The sequence below is a fragment of the Wolffia australiana genome, chromosome 13 (genome assembly GCF_029677425.1).
Source record: "Wolffia australiana isolate 7733 chromosome 13, ASM2967742v1".
NCBI classification, from domain to species: Eukaryota; Viridiplantae; Streptophyta; class Magnoliopsida; order Alismatales; family Araceae; genus Wolffia; species Wolffia australiana.
The window spans coordinates 9,357,058-9,371,328 of NC_135847.1; the positions used below are offsets into that span (position 1 = coordinate 9,357,058).

Below are 14,271 nucleotides of genomic sequence, written 5' to 3' on the forward strand. Positions count from 1 at the left end.
AACCCTCTTAATGTCAAACAGGGAACAAAGCTGCTAACCCAGTTTGCTGCTTCTAGAGCGATCATTTCCAGGGATGATGATGTCAGTAACGTAGAAAATTTGAATGGTCACATTCCCAGGCCAGGTATGTTGATTAAAATGAGTATGATCACCATGGCATTGGCGCTAGTCGAGTTGTCTCATGGCTTGAACACACTACTCAAACTAGGCCTGAGGGGACTGTTTCAAACCATAAAGCGCCTTCCTTCGACAGAAAACCTGACTTGCGGAGATGTCAAAGAAAAACTTGACTTCCAGGATGGCCTTCCAACAAACTTCCACGTTTAAGTCCCAGAGCAAAAAGGTATATTTTACCTAAAACTGATAGAGATCTCAATGTGGATCGCTGCTAAGGAAATTTGAGTTAATCTTTGAACAGAGATCAAGCTACCACATAAGTTTGGAACATGTAGGACATAAGTATAGCAATATGTTCATCTGAATGCTACCAATACCCACCCCAAGTAGTAAAGTACCGTAAATGGTGTTGAGTTTTTTAGTACTACAACAAGGTCCATAAAATTTAAACAGGATTTTAAGTGAGTCATATGGTCTGTAGCACCAGAATCTAAAATTCCAAAGGGCAGAGCAATGAGAGATTTTAAATGAAACAGGGGGGGGGACACCTGACTAAATGAGGGACGTAGGCCCAATAATATCCAATTCTTGACCAGGTGATGTAGCTATTATAGTTCTTCTTTGGTTTTTTCTATATACCTGGGAGGCCTTGGAGTATCAGAATTGGACACATCAGTTTGGTCTTGAAATATGTGGGAAATATTGTTACTTTTGCCTACAGGGTTGGACGCCCAAGCAGGTCGGCCATGGAGCTTCCAATACATTTCCATGGTGTGTTCCTGAGATTTACAATGACTGCACCATAGTTGGTCCATGTCACCATTGTGAGGGCCCATAGGCAGGTAAGATTTCTTCTGGCCTCCATTCTCAGATGTGGAACTAATGTGATGCTACTGAACAGTTGGACAAGGATACTTGGATATTATCACTCCCCTGGCAGAGGTTTGACCAAACAAGCAGCATTCTCCATTTTCTTTGACTTTGACTGCTTTGGTGGCTCTCTTCTTTGCCAATCTGAATGATAGTGTTCTCTCTCGGAAAGTGCAGAATATGTAAAAGCAAAAATACAACAATTAGAGATAATGGCCATATTTTTCCTATAGTTTTGTGCACTAATGTATGACAGATAACAGAACTATTTTTGTAGAAGCCACCTAGATCCAACTTGATGTCTCAATCAGATCAAGTACAACCCTATTACTCTCTCTGGACTAAAAGTCAAGGTCCACTCCATCTCTTGTCCTCAGAGACGTCCACTGCAGTTTCCCTCCTCATGCCAACTTACGTTCCGCCAACTCCTCTCACCCTTGACTAGAAGGTAATGTCCACTACATCTCTAGTTCACGGCGACGTCTACTGTGCCATCACTCTTCTATCCACATCGCATTACTCCTTTATCTTCTTGAATATTTGGAAATGATTCCTTTATAAAAATTTAGAGTTCTATAATCACACATCTTCCTCTCTTTTCTCAATCAGGAGCATCCATGAACCCATATCTCAACATATTCTCTTCTGTCCTCTTCATTCCGTCTTCTCTTCTCTTTATGACTGTGGATTCTGTTTTCTCAAGAATCATGATTCATGATTCTGTTCTTTTTCATCAATCACCGAACATGAAAAGGACTCATCAAGAAATTATTGTAATTCTTGCTTATTCGAATTCACACAAAACAATCAGGAAATAATGTCAATTTTACTTAGCATTTGCCTATAAAACAATAAACGAGACTATAAATAATCACCAGTAAATTACCATCCATTCCAATCCTCAGTCCAAAGTGCTGGCTTTGAAAAAGAGTTTGGCCGAAATCCATCACAATAAAATGCATTACAGGAATCTATCTGCAAATGAAATCAGTTAGTTAATAGGTCTCTTAAAACACACAAAAAAAAGATAAATGGAGAACAACCACTAGAGCTATTCTAAAACAAGACATTCATTAGATATATATATATATATAAATGATAGAAACTTTGAATTACAATGTGTTTTGGAGCATCCGTTTGCTTGCACATGACCCATGGAACTCCAACGCCTAGTTCAAGAGCCATGCTGGCAGCCCATTTAACATACTGCTTCCCAGCATAACCATAAGAGCCTTCAATATTCCCATATTCATTCTCAATCTGTTCAAATATTTTACAACTGTCATTGTCAAATCGTGTTTTTATTTACAAACACACTCATATCTTGGCATCAACGATCATAAATAATAGAGATTAGGTGGAAAGAAAATAATTATGATTAAAATATGTGAGAAAATCTGATGAAGCAATAAGAGACTCGCAAAAGTGACCGAAGGAACGTTTTTGACCCAAGGATTTTGCTTCTTTTGATTTTTTTTTTGAATGATAAATTTTGCTTCTTTTGATGTTGTACGAATTATCATTATTGGTGGTTGTTTACTTGGATTAAATGGGAATATTCTTATTTATGAACATCAAATAGGTAGTTGCCATAGATGGGTCATATTGAATCATCTAAGCATACCTACTGAATCATCAAATGTTTTGGAAAATTATTCTAAGAATGACTTCACATAAATGAGTCCATATGATATGACTTGATTGTCTCAAAATAGAATCAGGGACAGTCGACTCAACATAAAAAAAATGGTTTAATAAGTTAGAGTCTGCTATCAATTTGGTACAAATCCAAGTCCATTTATTTTTCTCTTATGTATAGGACAACACTTTAACATAAAAATAGAGTGCATAAGTTAAGAACCATATTTCATCTTAATATAAATTTCAAGTTGGTAAAGATTTTAGCGAAATGATTGGGGTACAATGACTCAACTCAAATGTAGTTATGATCGCATTACCAAAGAGAAAAACAAACAACTTTCAACAAATGAACTCTGCAAGCGAAGATCAGAAGCCACAGCACAAGAGAACTAGATTTAGCTCACTACTTGATCACACTTTAAGGAGACCCTCCAACCCTTTTCTTGAGTTAAGAAAATTATTGACTCCTTGAACCTGATTCACAAGTGATGGAAGCAGGGTCTTCATGTAATTTTCCTACCCCAATAGGAAGGTGTGAAACCGTTTTTGTTATGAAGATTGTTAAGTCGCACACTCCAACGGATTTCGTGGCAACAACAGCTCTATCTTTGCCGATCTTCCTCCACTCAAGGTTATCTCTCCTTAAATATTTTGTTTCACTGAAATCAAACTCCTGGCAGTCTTGGTGGCCTCTAGCAACATCAGTATCTCTTCCCCAAATATTTCCTCTTAGCGCCAGTAAATGGAACCTCCTGAATGCTCCCAGCATTCTAGGTATTTTTTGATACGATCCCCATAAGAATGTATGAAAGAAGAAAGAGACGAGGCCAGAAAGATAGTGGGCCAGCTGGCACTGAGCTGGCAAAATAACCACCTGGTTCTTGATTGTTAGTTTAGGAAGACAATAATCGTAGGTATAAATAAAGGTGACGGGAACCAGAAGGGGCACGGAGTATTTGGGCTTTTCTTGAGCAAGGAGTCTGGAAGGATCGGAGCTGCATTCGGTGTGGGATCTCTCCAGGGTGCTTGAAGGAGTGAAGTTCGAAGACGACGTGGGATATTCTTGCAACACGAGGAGCAACAGCGAGATTATTCTGTAAGTCCTCATTTACAGCATTTTTTACCAATTCGATACAGCATTTTTTATCATTTTTTACCAATTCTGTAAGTCGCACACTCCAACGGATTTCGTGGCGACAACAGCTCTATCTTTGCCGATCTTCCTCTAACTCAAGGTTATCTCTCCTTAAATATTTTGTTTCACTGAAATCAAACTCCTGGCAGTCTTGGTGGCCTCTGGCTACATCAGTATCTCTTCCCCAAATATTTCCTCTCAGCGCCAGTAAATGGAACCTCCTGAATGCTCCCAGCATACTAGGTATTTTTTTCACCATAATCCTGCATTTATGCCTGTTCTTACTCATCAATATCTCAGCATAATCCTGTGTTCACGCTGGTTTTTGTTCCTGAATGCTCCCACCACGTCCTCATCAATTCAAAAATTCCGGGAATCTCATGACCATTTTATTTGAAAAATCCAAATGAGAGTTCCATACCTTATGGGTCACGAGATGAGGCAATTAACAATGTTCAAACACTGTCTCCATGAAACCAACAAAGATAAAAGACGACAGTTTCCATATAGAAAACTTTGCCTTGAAAAATTCAGTAAAAATTCAGTAAAAGTGCTTTGTGAACAGCCATATTCCATTAGCATGATAACTAAAACAATATGGCACAAGCCAGCCAATCTTCCAAATAAAAAACTAGTTTTGGGATAAGTGGACAGTGGTAAGTGTCAGAATCAGCATCCTAGTGATAAGTGATGCGAATAACCAACTGGGTTTTGAGATAGTGATAAGTGATACATCTAAGGATCATCATCCTAGTGATAAGTGAGATGATAATGTGTTAGAAAATTTTTTGAGACCTCAAGTCTTAAATTGATGTGATATGTGACGCCAATAATGCCTCAAGAGAATTTTTCAGTCATATGTGTTACTTATGAGGGGGAATATGCCATTATCGTCTATATTGGTTTTCTATGGAATATGCTAATTTAATGAAACATATCTCTTTTCTTCCCCAAATTTAATCTAGGACTGGGGGTGGTTTTCCGCACCACCCTAAAATCCGGTCATGAGTGTCCACTCTTCTCCCAAAATTCAACAGTGTCTCCAAGGTGGAAACTGAAATCTCAATATATTCATTGAAAGGAAAGGGGTATGTATATAGAGAGATGAGAAAGGCACAAATGGTTGTAGCCAAACCTGCATTAATATAATGGGACCACCTTGCCAAGAAAAGAGCATTTCCTGCTTCATCATATCCACAATCTTCATGACAAACCTCTTCATTTCATTCTGTAAAAAGAAAATAATCAAGCAAAAGACGGCGTAATACTAGAGATATTTTAACTCTCTCATAATTTATACAGTACTCAGATATTAACCTGAAATTTTTCTAGAAAATTTCTGCCATTAAAAATAACTGGGGAAGTTTCTCGAGTATCCATAAGTTATTAAGATACATTTACATAAAACCTATTTCCCAATAAAAATTCATGAAAGAGATGAACTGTCCTTCATACAACCTAAAAATTATCTGCAGTGATTATCCAGAGATCAGGGAAAGTTCAGACTGAGGAAAACCATGCGATGATGGATAAACATAAAAGATAAGGATAAGGATAAATAAAGTCCAGCTCACTGGTAAGTACCACACTTATGCTCTATAAACATAAAAAATAACTTTGGAACACCAACAGAACTGATTTCACTTGAAGCCAGCATTAGAAAAGATAAAGATTAACTGCACATATTAACATACAGAGAAACTACAGAAAAATATTTATCTATGATTGGAGTATTGAATTCCACACATAATACCTTGAAGTGCTCATTGTTTGTCCGAAATTGTATTCCAGGGATGTCGCGTAACCAGACTGGAAATCCCCTATGGCCAAAAAAGAAGAATACTAAAACATATATCCGATGGGATTAGATGGAAGGAATCAGATCAGAAGGAAAAACTGAGGAACATTTACGCCTGCATTTCGTAACATAGCAAAAATAAAATTTCCCACAGTTTAATAAATGTAGCCATTGGTTGTGGATGTCTGCTGCAGCGGGTGCATCAAATAGAAACTATAAAAGATGAAATAATTTTAAGAAAAAAAATGATATGTTAATACCAGCATGCTTCTGGTAGACTCAAGAAGGTTAAAAAATGTCCAAAAATAAGAATTACAATAGGGTGCTACATAAATGAGCACCGCCTTATCAATGGAATGGCAGCTGTTTAAGTGCGATGTCATGAACATCTTCCTCCCCCCCCCCCCCCCACGAAATAGACTCTCCCGTATGTTCTACGAGTGCCTTGTTATGTTCCTGTATCCATCCCCCATGCATCAGATCTATTTATTTCATTGCCATTTGTGAGACTCCATCTCCAGCCAAACCCTAGATGACGGGTGGAAGGAGGTGGAGGAGAACGATCTCCCGTGAGGGAAAGAAAAGCTTTCTTGAAAAAACAACCAACAACTCAACCAAAGGTCCCTGTATACCCTTATATATATGGGTATACAGGTGATACACGATAGGCCTTGTATTGGGCCAAATATAGAAAGAAAAGAAAAGGAAACAAATAACGGGGCACATGGTGTGTCCGCCGACACCCTCCCTCAAGCTGGTAGGTAGATGCTTCTGACTCCCAGCTTGGACAGTAGCCTCTGAAATATACTTCTGGAGACACTCTCAGTGAGGAGATCCGCTACTTGATTGGTAGTGGGCACATACTGGAGCCGAATCACCTTCTGATCAATTTTTTCCCTGACAAAGTGCCGATTAATCTCGACATGTTTTGTCCTGTCATGTTGTACAGGATTATGAGCAATATCGATGGCGGATTTACTATCGCAGTATATGACAATGGCAGAGTCGGGCGGACTCTGCAGCACTCGGAGGTCTTCCAGGATGGTTTGTAACCATATGCCTTCACAAATACCTTTAGCGAGAGCTCGGAATTCTGCTTCTGCACTAGATAGAGCAACTACCGGCTGTTTCTTACTCTTCCATGTAATTAAGTTACCTCCGAGAAAGGTACAATATGCTGTTGTTGATCAACGATCAATGAGAGATCTGCCGTAATCAGTCTGTATAAATTTCCAGATTGACCCCACGTCCCCTTTTATATAACAGTCCATGACCTGCAGTGCCTTTGAGATACGACAACACTCTATAGGCTGCTTGCATGTGAGGCTCTCTGGGGCTGTGCATAAACTGGCTGAGAAGGCCAACAGCAAAGGCAATATCCGGTCTAGTGTGATTGAGATAGATGAGTCTTCCAATCAAGCGTTGATATCTCGCCTTATCAACCGGAGTTGATTCTTCACTCAGATTCAATTTCACATTAGGCTCAAGTGGTGTTCCTACTGGTTTGCAGCCACTCATCCCAGTTTCATGTAATAGCTCCAGTATATACTTACGATGTGAAATAAAGATCCCCTCCCTTGAATAAGCAATCTCAATGCCCAAAAAATACCTCAGTAATCCCAAGGATTTCATTTAAAAAACCTCAGACAAACGAGCACCTAACAGTGCTATTTCTTCCTCATCATTGCTAGTGATAAAGATGTCATCCACATATACTAGGAGGACTGCTGTTCTCCCTGTAGACGATTGCTTGGTGAATAAGGTGTGATCACCGTGACTTTGGGTATATCCCAAAATTTTTAAATTCTGGGAGAATTTGCCAAACCACACTCTTGAAGACTGTTTGAGACTATACAGTGTCTTCTTCAACCTGCACACCTTAGAACCAGATATGTTTGAATAATACCCAGGAGGCAAGTGCATATAAATCTCTTCATCCAAATCTCCATGCAGGAAGGCATTTTTAACATCATATTGATGCAATTGCCATCCCAGACTTGCCGATACCGCAATCAATATACGAACTGTGTTCAACTTGGCTACTGGGGCAAAAGTTTCATTGTAATCTATTCCATAACATTGTGTATAGCCTTTAGCCACTAGTCGTGCTTTGTACCTGTGAAGAATGCAGAGAATTCTGCCTTTGGGAACAGATAGGACAAATGAGGCTTTTTTGAGACAAATGAGAAAGATGCAGAAGAAGTTTATTGAGATTTTTTGATACAGAGAAAAGGGGAAAAGCTCACATGTAAACAGGTTGGGAAAGACTTTCCTTTATAGGCTAAGTCCTTTCTCAAGATAGCCGTTGGGGGCAACGGTCATATAGCCGTTGCCCCAACGACTATTTTAAGGGGCAAAAAGGTCATTCTTTGAGGAGCGATAGAAAAAAGAAAGAAAAAAAAAGGAAAAGAGAAAGGAAAAAGGAAGAGAAAGTAGGAGAGAGATAGGTGGGCCATTTATAACTCATGGCCCACCTTTTTACATGTGTGTCAAAATAGAAAAGGATGAAATTAGATATTTAACATGCCGATCCTGGAATAAGCTACTTCAACCAAGAAAAATAAGTGAGTTGACCTAAAGATTTAATATCAAAGTTTGCTGGTAAGATGACGTTTAGATTTCCAATTTCTTTCCCAATTTCGCCTGATATCATCATCAACATAGACGACATCAAAAATAGAGCATGAAAAGTCTTGTGCATGTTTGAATAATAGGTTTGACCCTCCCCTTGATGATCACCCTCACTTTGTGAGTAGAGAACTGATGAGAGTAGATGAAAATGGGGGATTGCATTAAATCCACAGAGATTTCTTGCCATACAATACACACTTTGCTTATTACACATGATGAGTTTTCATGCACAGATAACCTCTTCTAGTGCTTCTTATACTCTCTTTCTTGCAGTTCTCCATGTAGGAAATGCCAAATTACCATCTGATGCATGAAAGATCCTACTTACTAATGGCTGCTTGTGCAATTAGCGATCTTACTGTATTCAGCTTACTGCACTTGGAGCAATAACTCATGGATAGTTCATTCCACTTTTATACCTTTCCACGGATCCATCTGCTTTATACTTCACCGTGTATACCCATCGGCACCCAACTGGTTTTTTTCCTTCTGGTAGATCAACTATTTCAAAAGTTTCATTTTTCATACGAGCTTCCATTTCGGCATTCATTGCCTCCACCCACTTATTCTCTGCTAAAGCTTCCTTAACTGTTTTAGGCATGACAATAGTCAGTCTACATGAAGAATCTTTCTGAACCTCAGGACAGACGACTGTCATAAACACATAATGTGAGAGGGGATATAATTTCCCTGGGCTCAGGTCCTTTTCTGTTCACTTTACCCCTGGGCTCAGGTCCTTTTTCCCTTCCTCAGTGCAATCGGCCACTGTAAGTCATCATTACAATCTGATGTATCAGATGCCTGATTAATGAGTCCTTCACTTGGTGAAGTAGTCACTTCCTCAGGCTCGCCAGGTTCTTCATCAAGTGCCCGGTTCAACGGGGCTGCTTCTGTGGGCATCTCACTTGGACCTGCATCAACGAATTGCTGACTATGCTCCGATGGTGTTCCATGATCTGCATGGTTCATATCTCCCACTTCAAAAAACACATCCAGATGGTTATCTGTAGATGAAGCAGCTGGAATTATGGTCTCTGTGTCATGTGGGAAATATGATTCATCCTCAGCAAATGTAACATCTGCAGATATATAGAACTTCCTGGACTTTGGATCATAACATTTATATCCTTTCTTCCCTTGTGAGTAGCCAACAAAAATACATTTGATTGCCCTCGGACTGAATTTGTCCATTGGAGAGTGGACATGGACGAATGCTGCATAGCCAAATATTCTGGGCTTCAGCTTGGTTCTTAATTCTACATCAGGAAAGAAAGCAGAAACAATATCAATTGGGCTGTCGTAATTCAATATCTTCGACTGTAGCCTATTAATAAGATGGACTGCTGTCAATACAGCCTCTCCCAAAAATACTTTGGAACACCTCGATGCAGCAGAAGAGTTCTGGCCATATTCACTACATGGCCTATTTTCCTCTCCGCAACTCCATTTTGTTGGGGAGTATGTACACAGGAAGACTCATGTACAATTCCATGCGCAAAAAATAAGAGGACAAATTTTCATTAAAGAAATCCTTGACATTATCAGATCGAAATTTCTTCACAGTCACTCCAAACTGATTCTGCACTCGGATGATGGAGTCTTGCACAACCTTTGTCACTTCTGACTTATGCTTCAACAAATGCACCCAACTCCACCGTGTACAATCATCAACTAGGATCAGGAACCACCTTACTCCTGTTAGCGACTTAATGGGTGCCAGGCCCCATACATCACTATGAAGGAGAGAGAATGGAATTGTACTCCGTTCACCACTTCCAACATATGATGCTCTCTTATGTTTGGCACACTGACACGATTCACACACAATCTTAGAAGGTTCAAGATCTTTAGTAAAAGAAGGAAACATTCATTCCATCAAAACAAAGGCTGGATGTCCCAGACAAGAGTGTAAAATTTTAAGATCTTCAAGTCTCTGAGAATTGTCGTTCCTCTTCTTCAGCACATGAGCATCCACCATCATCCCTGCCGTCATGTCACCCTTGACGTAGATCAGCCCATTTCATTCCTTAAAGGGTGAAATCCTCAGGTTCCTTGCCTTGTCATAAGCAAAACAACCAGTGGAGAAATCAACTGAGCTTTCAAGCTAGGTACATGAAGTACATTTTTGATGATACCCAACTCTTCAATCTTAACATTATCAATACCCATCACTGGTAGCACTTCTCCCCCAGCAGTAAAAAATCTTCTACCTCCATCGTATGAAGTATATGTACAAAACTTCGCACCATATGGAGTCATATGATCGGTGGCCCCAGAGTCAAGAATCCAATCTAAATAAATGCGGCTTGCAATAGATGATGAATTACCTGGTCTAACTGCCCTGGCCATGGAAGTAGAGCTGACCAAGGCCTTTAACTTCTCAAATTCTCCTTTGAGGTTGTTTAGTTCATCCATGTTGGGTGTTGACATAGCTTCATCGTTCCCAGGTTGGATTCTCCCTGAACAGAATATGTGCGGGTTTCGCCATCTTCTGGATCACTTCCTGTATGCACACAATTAGCTTGCACCTTTGGAGGTTGGCCATGTAGATCCCAGCAGTGGTCCTTGGAATGTCCCCTTCGCTTGCAATAGTGACATACAACATTATTCCGGTAGACTTTACCTCCTTAGCTCTTATGGTTTACATCGATGGCTTCTTGAGTGCTAGCTTTCTTCGAGTTTTCTGACGTAGCCGTTTTTGGATTCTTTACTTTAACCATCAATCCTGCTCCATTTTCTTCCTTTGACGCAGTGGCAGCTACCTGTAATCGACCTTCCTCCTCCAGTATAAGATTAATTACCTGCTCAAGGTCGAGAATTTTTTCCCGATTAAGGATCTGGCTCCTCACTCATTCATACTCTGAATTTAAACCCATCAGGAATTTAAACATTCTATCCCTGAGAGTATATTCCCATTCATCTGGATTTTGAATTGGCGATAGTGGTCCAACTCCAACCAAATAGCCTGAAGCTCATTCCATAATCCGTTACTGTCCTGTCACCTTGTCGCAAATTCTATGCTTTGATGACAAGTTCATATGTGCGCCAAAGGTTACGCCTCTTGAGCGCATTCTTCCGTACATAATCCCAAAACTGCTTGGACGTCTTCAGAAAAGACATCTTTGGCAACTGATCCTTCGTCATACTGCCCAACAGGAACACATGAACGTTAGCATCGTCACGTTTCCAGAGTTTGTAGAATTTTTCAGATGGATCCATCTCTTCAATTAAGTGGTTGCCTAACTCACGCCCAATAAGAGTCAACTCCACTATCTGACCCCACAGAGCGAAGTTCCGACCGTTATACCGAAGTGGTTCAGGCACAGGAGGAATCACTGATGGCACCAGGTGTTGGGTTTCTGCAGAGGCTCCATGTGGGAGATTCTCAGCATGAGACATGGCCTCACCTTACGACATTGTGACTCAGGAGGAATCAAGGGAACTTCTGCAGCAGCTTCACACCACAGCAGCAATGTTGACCTCCACAGGTTGGCCTTCACACCACAATAGGAACTTCGGACCTTCACACAGGAACTTCACACAAGAACTTCGGACGATGTCGACCTTCACACAGGAACTTTAGACGATGATTCGTCCTGATAAAGCGACGATGAGTCTGCAACGACGACAACTTTGCGGCGAAGACGAGTCCGTGACGATGACGGTTCTGCGATGGTAGTGATGATGACTTCGCGGAGAAGACAATTCCCCGACGACGACCCCCCGACGACAAGCAGTCACGTCAAACACTGGAGCGTGGTCCTCACGGATCCCGCTCTGATACCATGTGAGACTCCACCTCCAGCCAAACCCTAGATGACGGGTGGAAGGAGGTGGAGGAGAACGATCTCCCGTAAGGGAAAGAAAAGCTTTCTTGAAAAAACAACCAACAACTCAACCAAAGGTCCCTGTATACCCTTATATATATGGGTATACAGGTGATACATAATAGGCCTTGTATTGGGCCAAACATAGAAAGAAAAGAAAAGGAAACAAATAACAGGGCACATGGTGTGTCCGCTGACACCATTTGATCTGTCATATGATTGAGTAGAGAGGGAAATCACAAGAATATCTTTCTGCATTAGTAATGCAAAATTACTAATAGCTTCTACACAGAAATGTTACCTGGCCACTCCCATGGCACAAAAATCGATTGGGCGATAGTGACAATATTACATAAAATCACGACTTGCAGTCAAAAGACATTACAAATAAAAAATTCTTCAGACCTATAAGGTCTACATTTAAAAGGTTTATGAGAGCACATCAACCACCAGTGTCTGATATAAAGTGACCCATTTTCCTTCTCACAATATCTTATTAGCAATAAAATTCATTATTCTTGTTCTGCTTTTGGGCGGTAATATTATGGATAATCTTAAAATTGGGTAAAGATGTTCCGAATTTTTGCCTTGGTACTTGGCAATACATTCCTAATGTGATCAAGATCTCCATTATTGAATATTAGTTGTTTTAAAATCTGAAAACCACAAAATAAATAATTATGTCCCCCCCATAAAGAATATCACTTCAAATCATGGTAGCTGAGTCTATCCCCCACCAGCTCTCATGACTATGAGATCACTTTCATACTTTGGAAAAGGAACTGGTTAGAGTTCTTTCGTTAGATGTGTAATACCAAATGAATCTTCTTCATTCATACACCATTCAATTCTTAACACAAGAAAGGCCTAAAAACATCTGAAGAGTTTAAACCAGAGCACAGGGCTCAAAGACCAGGTATGACGTTTGTAGGACTATAAGAAAAAAAATATAGAAAGTGAAAACCCAGAGCTTTCATGATAGATGATGATATTAAAATAGTGTCTAAACCTATGTGCAAAGACGGTCAAGCTCTAGCAAGGATGACCAAAGTAAGACAAGTACCCGAAATTCCATTCAGCACACACGTACGGGCCAATACGGAGGTGAAGATATAGGCCAGTTGAAGCAACCGACCGTGCAAACCTTACAAGATCATATCTTCCTTCGAAATTATACTGAAAAAAATAAAACATCTCAAAGTCACATGAATAAGGAAGTTATCACTTGACATCTCACAGTCCTAACATTTCTGAATACCTGGCCCCTGCGAGGTTCATGCCCATTCCAGAAGACGTAAGTTTGTATTACATCTACCCCTGCCTCCTTGCTTTTGGCAATCAATCCCGGCCACATCTGCCAGATGGCGAAGATAAAAGCAGAGAGACATCCAGAATTCGACTGGTGGATTAGATGGTAAAATTTAAGATAATCATTCAATAAATTTTAAGGCATAAGATAGAATAAATAGTCATGACGGAAGATATGGCTTAGGCTATTTCATGGTTCAGAGAAAGGAGCGTCAATATGCGTACAAAATTCGTTACTCTTGAATCTGATTAATCAAAATCCTCAGTTCCAAACCAATCCAAACCAACAAAGATCAGGTTTCTGAAGAGATAAACCTCGGGCGTTGCTCGGGGATAGTGGATGCCGGCGGAGATCAGCATGCGGCGCTGGCCATCAATGATCAGGGCGCGATGATCGTAGCTCACGTTGAACGGCCGGAAGAACATTGCAGTGGCAGAGCGGACGAGCACCAGCAGGAGCATCAAGAACAAAAAATCCATCGTTCCTCCGTCAAACCCCATCCGACGCATCATTTTCTTCGATTTCACAGCCGACGACGAGAAATTTGCACGAATCTTCACGCAATGATAAGAATTTCACGCAGAAATTTCATCTCCAGTCCTCACCTTCGATCCCTATCGAGCAAATTTCTACCCGAGATGAGCGTACTCTGATACTTCTCATCGTCTTCCCCGCGAAGAGTTTAAATAGTAGATTTGAGCGCGATAACAAACTCCCGCCACGTCAGCCACTTTAAGGGCATACGGTCACCGACGGTCAGATTACCGCCGAGACATTCTGCATAAAGTCTGGGACGGATTACGACCGTCATCCGTCCGTTTAGGTATCCGTCATCCGTCCTCTCTTTTCACTGCAGGGTGAGCATATCTGAATCCCATTGTGGTGTGTTGCAGTTTCCGGGTGGAAATCCTCTGCCATGACATTGCTATCTGCGTCATCCATT

At 40.5% G+C, this 14,271-nt stretch overlaps 1 protein-coding gene across 2 annotated transcripts in view; it reads right to left on the reverse strand.

The window, feature by feature from the left end:
* The window catches only part of BGAL9 (beta galactosidase 9), a 31,120-nt gene extending 17,126 nt beyond the window's left edge, over positions 1-13,994 (reverse strand). Inside the window, exons 1-7 of one of the 2 annotated variants that reach the window (XM_078585458.1) lie at positions 13,643-13,994; positions 13,278-13,373; positions 13,083-13,195; positions 5,517-5,583; positions 4,899-4,991; positions 2,104-2,247; positions 1,874-1,962 (exon numbers count right to left, since the gene is read on the reverse strand). In XM_078585458.1, coding sequence (XP_078441584.1) covers positions 1,874-1,962; positions 2,104-2,247; positions 4,899-4,991; positions 5,517-5,583; positions 13,083-13,195; positions 13,278-13,373; positions 13,643-13,840 — 800 coding nt within the window. In that variant the 5' untranslated portion in view covers positions 13,841-13,994. Of the gene's footprint in view, positions 1-1,873; positions 1,963-2,103; positions 2,248-4,898; positions 4,992-5,516; positions 5,584-13,082; positions 13,196-13,277; positions 13,419-13,642 lie in introns of both variants that reach the window. The other variant, XM_078585457.1, reaches the window with a different exon arrangement.
* Between the last annotated feature and the right edge of the window lie 277 nt (positions 13,995-14,271).